Below are 8,339 nucleotides of genomic sequence, written 5' to 3' on the forward strand. Positions count from 1 at the left end.
GTATATTTTGTTGTTGTAGTTCTTTTTTCGCCCCACCCTCTCAAAGATAAGTTCATAATATATTTGATAACATTTTTAAAAAAGGAAATTAATATTAACACATTATGTGTGTGTATGTGTATATATATAAAAACATTTGGATTTTAAAATTATTATTTTTATTCAATACTGTTTCAATTAATATTTAGTTTTTTTTTTTTTGTTTTGTGTATTACCAGTTTACCGATGCCCGATTTGTGTGTTTTCAACATTTTTATTAATCATCTTCTTACATAATAAATATATAATTTAATTAAAAATCTCTTATAATTGGTGTATGTTTAACACTAAATTGAAATATTTGTTTTTAGATTTAATATTTAGATTTTATTTGTATTCCATTCACTCTGCTCAAAAGGCTATTTTGAAAACAATATTTATATTTTATTTTGGTTTTGTTTTAATAAAATTTTTAAACAATTTGATTTTGGGATTAAAAAAACAAGAGGGTAAATGTTCATAAAACTGGTGCATCCCTTTAAGATTCGATTTTTTTTCATTCTTCTTCATTTATTGTAAAACACATTCAATATACAACATTTAGCAGTTATTAGTAATGACAAAAAATTTTTGGGAATATTGAAGATAGTTATTTAAAAATATAAAAATTCGAAAATATTTTAGATTGTTTATATTTTTATTAATATTTATTTCCAAAGAATTCCCAAAATATTGTTTGTGTATTTGTAAGCACCCTGTCAGGCTTGTTTACATACCTTTGCAAGATCATAACTACGCACACTAATGTAACGTACGAATTTATACATACATTCAGATATATATAAGTAATTATGTACTACAGGTTAGTTAAATATCATATCATATTTATTGAATATTTTGTGGATTAAACATTTATCCATCTGGGGGGTATATCTATTTGTCATGTAGGTATATGTATGTGTGTGTGTTTCTTGTTTTGTAGGTTAGATTTTTCCACATCCCCTAATTAACTAATTTTTCTAATACATTGTTTAGTTTTAATTTGACTACTTCAAAATTCCATAAAATTTAGTTTCTTTGTTGTTGTAATTCGAGTTTTCTTTTTGTTGTTTTGTTTTTTTGAAATGAATTCAGCCTTATGTGTGTATAGTTATTTGTTTTCTTGTTTTCATTATCAGTGTATCAGTGTTTTGTTTTGGAAACGAGACTTTATCCTTCCACCTGGCTATTTATTGCATTGCCACACCTTGGGCATGCTGCAGACCCGTACAGAGATACAACATTATGACACTCAGAGCCTGAATGCGTTCTTCCGATTTCCCTAAAATATTTGATTTGTTGTTTTGTATTGAACTTTCTGCCGTTGTTGTATTTGTGGCATCGTTGTTGGTAGTTTTAATGGTGGCTGCCAAAGTTGAATGTATCGCTGTCTCACTGTCCAAGGCCATGCGGAGTTTGGTTAGCTGTAAAAAATTAAAAAAAAATGTATATTTTCACATTTTAAGCTGTCTTTACTTTTTTTAATAATTGTTAATAAATCCACGCCAAGGGTCTGTCTAAGTCCCTTAAATACTAATTTTTAATAAACCCGCGCCTTAGACAGTCCCTTAAAAACTAATTTTTAATGAACCCGCGTGGTATTTTGAGGTTCTTGAGCGTGTTTTCAACAGAATTCGCTAAAATTTGGTACTTTCAGTTCTTATTGGGTAGCAAATTTCTCCACTGAAAATTTTCTATATGGGTCCATTTTTTTCGGAGGGTACCCCTAATTTTGCGGTATTTTGTGGGTTTTGATCACATTTTTCGACCGAATTCGCTGAAATTTTGTACTTTGAGTTCTTTGAGATTTGCTACCCAATCTCCCTACTAAAAGTTATAAATATAGGTACATTTTTTCGTATAGCCCCCATATAAAAGTACCCCCAGTTGTCTGTATTTTTTGAGTTCTTGGGCGCGTTTTATTACTGAATTCGCTGAAATTGTGTACATTGGCTTCTTATTGGATACCAAATTACTCCACTAAAAACTATAAATGTAGGTCCACTTTTTCTGGTAGTCCCCATTTAACGGTATCGGTATTGTGGGGCTTTTGATCGTATTTTTCGACCGAATTCGCAGAAATTTGGTGCTTTGAGCTATTATTGGGTAGAAAATCTCCCTACTAAAAATTATAAATATAGGTACATTTTTTCGGATAGCACCTATATTTGGGTACCCCCAGTTTTAGGTATTTTGGGGTTCTTGGGCGCGTTTCATAATTAAATTCGCTGAAATTTTGTTCATTGGGTTCTTATTGGATACCAAATTACTCCACTAAAAACTATAAATGTAGGTCCACTTTTTCTGGTAGTTCCCATATAACAGTTCCCCCAAATTTTCGGCAGTAATTTAGTACTTCGACTTTTTATTGGGTAGAAAATCTCTCTACTAAAAATTATAAATATATGTACATTTGTCGGGTAAGTGTACACCCCAATTTTCGGCATTTTGGGTATTCTTGGTAAAATTATTAATATTCGCACCATTTTATGGGTAGTCCCCATATAACCCCCTTTTTATACCCTTCACCACACTGTGGTACAGGGTATTATGTCTTTGTGCATATGTTTGTAACAAGCAAAAGGAAACGAGATAGACCCATGGTTCCTTTTGAGAATATGCATAGAATCACTTTTTAAGTCGATTTAAGCATGTCCGTCCGTCCGTCTGTCCATGTATTTTTGTGAGCAAAGTACAGGTCGCATTTATGATCCGAATTGGATGAAATTAAGTGATGCACCAAAGTCCCTATATATATTTCGATTTGCACGAAATTTGGCATAACGTACTTAATAGAGCCTAGAGTGCTTTATGCCAAGTTTCCTGGAATGATGTGTGCTGAGTTTCGTGAAAATCGGTTCAGATATATATATATATATATATATATATATATATATATATTTCCGTCAGATTTAATGTAAATAATGTACCAAAGTTCTAATATTGCATAGATCGATTGATTTTAAGTAATTGACACACCAAGGAACCAATATATGATTGAAAGAACAAAACGTACTGAAATTAGTATAACCCAACCTGTGAAAAGTTTCGTTGAAATCGGTTCAAATTTGGATATAGATTCCACATATATTTTCATCTAAGGTAATTGGTGCTTTTAAGACCCTATATATCTTTGCACGAAATTTGGCATAGCGTGCTGAATTGCGTCTATAATAATGTGTGCCAAGTTTCATGAAAATCGGTTCAGATGTATATAAAGCTCACATATATATATATATATATATATATATATATAGTCGCCCGATTTTAGGTAAATGGTGCACCAAAGTCTTTGAAAATCATTCCATTTGCACGAAATTTGTCATAGCGTACTGAATTAAGTTTAGAATGACGTGAGCTAAATTTCGTGAAAATCGGTTCAGATTTAAATGTAGCTCCCATATATATTTTCGTCCGGTTTTATGTAATTGGTGCATCGATAGGATACATCTTAGGATACATCAGGGTACCAAAGTTCGGCCCGGCCGAAACTAATGCAGTTTTCACTTGTTATTGTTTAATACATCTTTCCACTTACCAATAAATTAATTTTCTCCACCCGCTCATTTCCACTCAAATTACAGTACAATTGTTTACTGGCATTTTTGGCCAGGTTCATAACATCCTCATCTATGGATAACTGGATAATGTGTTCAGTAATGGAAACCACTTGTTCTGGTGTAAAACTTGGAACATCGATGGGCAATGCTTCCAAACGTTGGGTTACTAAATCAAAGGTATTTGGGGCTGATGGGGCTAAGGATGCTTTCCTATAAATGAATAATTTCAAAATTTATAAAATCCCATTTAATCTGAACCGCCGAACTTACCGACTTGGTGTATGCTGTGGACTTGGTGGTAAACTTTTTGCCAGGGAACTTGGTGTCACAGTGCTACTGCCAGCTGTCGATCCCGAGCCCGTGGATGCCGATGGCGAATTATTTGATACTCCAGCTATTGTCGATACGATGCCAGGTATGGCAAGATTATTGGCCGAATTAACCCGTTTAATACCCTGTGCCAATAATCCAGTCAAACTTGAACGATGTACCTCCAGATTACTAGGAGTTGTGGCAGTATTACTGCCACTATTGGATGGTTGTGGGGATTTTGTTGTGGTATCTCCGCCAGCATTCGATGAGGTATCGCAGTCAGGTTCAACCGCAACATCAATATCAGCATCGGTGACCATAAATTCTGGAGTTTGTACCAATGGCGTTGGTATTTGTGTCTGTGTTAGGGCGGTGGAGCAATCCACTGGACCACAGACTGTGGCATTTTGACATTTGTTTATGCATTTCTTGTGGCAACACATGAAACATTCACGACACTGCATGGCATCTTTGAGCCAGATTTTCTTGCCGCAAAAATCACATTGGGTGGCTCGTTGGAAATGGGTACGCACGAAATTGTGGGCCCGAGGCTGTGAGGGTATGGTGTCTGTAGATTTGATGGAAATATTGTCAGAGTAACCGCTGTCATCGGTCTTATCTACAGAGCTAATGGATCTGGAAGATAAAGGAGGGGAAAAATATTTAAAAAAAATCTACGCCTTTGTTGGTTGTTGAAAAAAAGTTCACGCCCGTGTGGGATGTTGATTTTGTTTTAAATCTCTCTCGCCTGTGTTCAAAAAAATATTTTTTTTTAAATCCACTCCTGCGTTCCACAACTTACTTTGATTTGGTTTTTGTCTGCGGCTGTTTAGATGGCGTTTCGGTAGCAGACAAATTTGGATTACCATCCCAGGTGAATGCCAGCAAAATATCACCAAAACATAGATTGGGATTAAATCCCGATTGAGAGGACAGATAATGATTTTTTCTAAAGGAAACAGATTTTATTATTAAAAATAATTAATAATAATTTTATTACAGAACTTACAAATCTTCTGGTATGGGAGGATTCAGCTCGTATGTCTTAAAACTTTGACTTAAACTTGTTTCACAACATTCCGCCAGTATTTGATAAATCGGAATGTTTGTGAAACCTAGCAATTGATTTTCTCCCAAACTTTTGCCATAAACGGAAATATTCAAATATCGACAGTGGGGATCCAATTTAAAATTACACACATCCTCCATGTGTATCAGCCGCGATAGCTTACAATCTACCGTCGAATGTTGATAATAATGTTCCACATCGTGGACTCCCGATGCTGCTGCGAGACTGGTGGGTAACAAGTTGGCCAGCAGGCTTTCACAATTTGTTCTAGAAGGAACTTTGGGTAAATTCAGCTGTTGCTTTGCAGCCAATTTCGAGGGTTTCAATTTGCCATCGTCGTCTTTGGACGAACCATCGCCGTGATCACGACTTATGGTCTTCTTCAAGGCTTTCGCTATCAGCTTTGTCTTTTTGGGGGAATTTGTGGGTGTATTACTTAAACTTGATTCACTGCTGGTGTTCTTTTCCGCCGCTATTGCGCTAGGACGTATTACAGGGCTTGGTGTCGCTGCTACTGATGCAACTTGGGGTTCAGGGGTCTTTTGCGCCATCGATCCATAACCCGAACGTGCATCTCCCAAATCTTCATAAATATCCAGATCTTCTAAAATCGCATCGTTGCGTATTATACCCGGTATGACCCGATCGATGCGCAAACAAAAAACATTTGCTTGCAGACTTTTTATTATCTTCGCCACCTGTTGTATTGAGGATACTCGCTTCCCCTCAATCGCCAACAGAATATCCCCCACCTTGAGATTTGATTTACATGCCGGAGTATTCGGTAATACAGCCTCAATTTCCACACAATCGACAGCTGATTGCTTAAAGATAATGCCAATCTGTTGATTCTTGGCCTTGTGAATTTCCACGTCTAATGAGACCTTCACATGGCGATCATCCTGTTGCCAGGCCTCAACAAAGGCCAACGAAGCCATGGTAATTGTACAATAGATGTCGGTCAGGTGTGTAGGACACATGAGACGTGATATTTCGGAAATTTTAACCTCTAGCATGCCATTTGGTTGAATGTCGCCTTCGCCCACATCTTCTTCGGGTGTCTTGTGGAAGAAGGGTTTATAGCGTAGCTTATAGTTGGGTAGGGTGTGTTTGCGGCGTACAGCTTTACGGATTTGATTCGATATCAGACTTGTTATATTTGATTGCATTTGTCTGCCCTGGTAGCGGGATTCAATGGCCAAATCCAATTCTGGATCACCGAGGAAACTCAATGACCAATGGGTATAGGGATTTCGTGTGAATTGTAATCGAGCCAGGCCGGATAGTTGTTTCACTGAAAAAGAAAAACAAAATTATCTTCAAATATATTGATAAAAAATTGGCAACGAGTAAAAATATTATCGAAAAATTCACGCCTTGGTGGGAAAAACATTCTGTTGAAAATCCACACCTTGGTGGGAAAAATATTCCAAATCCGCGCCTTGATGGATTCTATCGAAAATATCCCTCTAAAAAATCCATACATTGACAGGCAATGGGAAAATATTCCTAAAAAATTCCCAGAATCCCCGTTAAGAACTTATTAATACGTTAGAATCCTGTCCCTGCTGAGATTTCCATCACAAGATTTATTTCAATGCAATCTCTACAAATTATTCCAATTTTCCTTTATTCGGCATTAGATGACATCATAATCAAGAAAAGTTTGCGATGAGTCCCCAAAGACTAGTGTCGTCTTACATTTCCTAATATATTAAATCTGGACAGCTTTTTACAAAAGCAAACTCAAGCAAGTTAGAGTGTTTCCTAAAGTCATCAATCATCTTAATCTGCAGAATTTTTTGTAGGTCATCCGAACATTTTCTTTGAGTTCGCATAACAAAGTAACGAAAGTCCCAAAAATAAATATCACACATGAACTCAAAAGCAAAACATATCTAGTTCACCACCACATACTTACCCTTCAGTGTCAATGACCCCTTTTTGCCCAGCACCATATCAGCATCAATGGATGTCCGGAAATTGCCCATATAATGAATTTCCATTAATAAATCTAAATTCTCAATACGTTCACCGCTCTCATCCAGCTCAATATTGTGGACTCTTAGGGTTTTTATCTCCGGAAATTGATCACCCAGTTCAAGTTGTTTAATCTGTAAAACATGAAAAAACAAGATACAACACAATGAATACAAAAATGAACAATAAGGAACATAATTTGCATTGAATGCCCATCACATCCTCCCCCTATTAGCATCCCACCCATAATCAATTTTTATCTTTATTTCTCGAGAATAGCAACAGTGGCGTCTATCTATCTGTCGTCTCTCTAGCACACAAATGAATGCAAGAAAAAAATCACAAACCAATTTCTGTCACAATTTAACACCTTTACACTTAAATGGCAGACGACGATGTATATGCAATGTTGTTGTTGACGGACAGACGACAATGAGAAACAACAACATCAACACAAAACAATTGTGACAAGTTTAGCACACATTAAGACCCACAATGGCACAGCGACAATATCTTGTCGTCTAATAAGACAGACACCCACCGTACACTACACACACATATAAACGGATAGAGGGAGAGAGCGTCGTTAATTGTTTGTGTACTCAAAGCTCAAAGGATAATGAGACAAAATAAAGGCTTACCAGCGGGTCTTATAATTGGAAGGAATGCTTATGTTTTAATAGGGTATAACCCAAGATTTCTTTAAAGGTATAAAATAACACTATTGAAGTTGAATGCATAGTCTTTTTTGAAGGGTAGATTATTTCTTATTTAACATTTAAAAGTATGCATTGATGAGCATAGAACTGCATTTTCGCTCAAAAAATCCGAAAGAAAAAACAATCGACCGAGAGGATCTGTGAACGTTACAAATCTTTCGAAAGCTCATCCTGGGAACAGCAATTCGAAGCAAATTGTCTCGTTGTTCTTCGCAAAACTGGTCGTCTTGTGACTATTTCGTTTTACCAATTTCAGTTCTGAGTGGTACGTCATAACTTGTTTACCTGTAGTCTCCTGATGAACTCTCTGATATTGGTGTAAACTGATAGTCCATTAAATATAAACCACGCCTATATCTCTCATAGTCCTGTAAATATAAAACACGCCTATATCTCTCATAGTCCTGTAAATATAAACCACGCCTATATCTCTCATAGTCCTGTAAATATAAAACACGCCTATATCTCTCATAGTCCTGTAAATATAAACCACGCCTATATCTCTCATAGTTCTGTAAATATAAACCACGCCTATATCTCTCATAGTCCTGTAAATATAAATCACGCCTATATCTCTCATAGTCTTTTAAATATAAACCACTCCTATATCTCTCATAGTTCTTTAAATATAAACCACGCCTATATCTCTCATAGTCCTTTAAATATAAACCACGCCTATAT

At 35.9% G+C, this 8,339-nt stretch overlaps 1 protein-coding gene across 1 annotated transcript; it reads right to left on the reverse strand.

The window, feature by feature from the left end:
- Positions 1-1,208: 1,208 nt before the first annotated feature.
- On the reverse strand, positions 1,209-7,073 carry LOC133330406 (PDZ domain-containing protein 8-like; the record flags this gene model as incomplete). The annotated part of the gene is made up of 6 exons (XM_061538841.1): positions 1,209-1,442; positions 3,557-3,788; positions 3,849-4,526; positions 4,693-4,839; positions 4,900-6,253; positions 6,881-7,073. Coding segments are annotated over 6 exons (2,838 nt in total), but the record flags the coding sequence as incomplete, so codon positions are not given.
- Between the last annotated feature and the right edge of the window lie 1,266 nt (positions 7,074-8,339).

This window comes from Musca vetustissima, unplaced genomic scaffold (assembly GCF_032173495.1).
Source record: "Musca vetustissima isolate MV318-11 ecotype Yass unplaced genomic scaffold, APGP_CSIRO_Mvet_v1 utg19426, whole genome shotgun sequence".
NCBI classification, from domain to species: Eukaryota; Metazoa; Arthropoda; class Insecta; order Diptera; family Muscidae; genus Musca; species Musca vetustissima.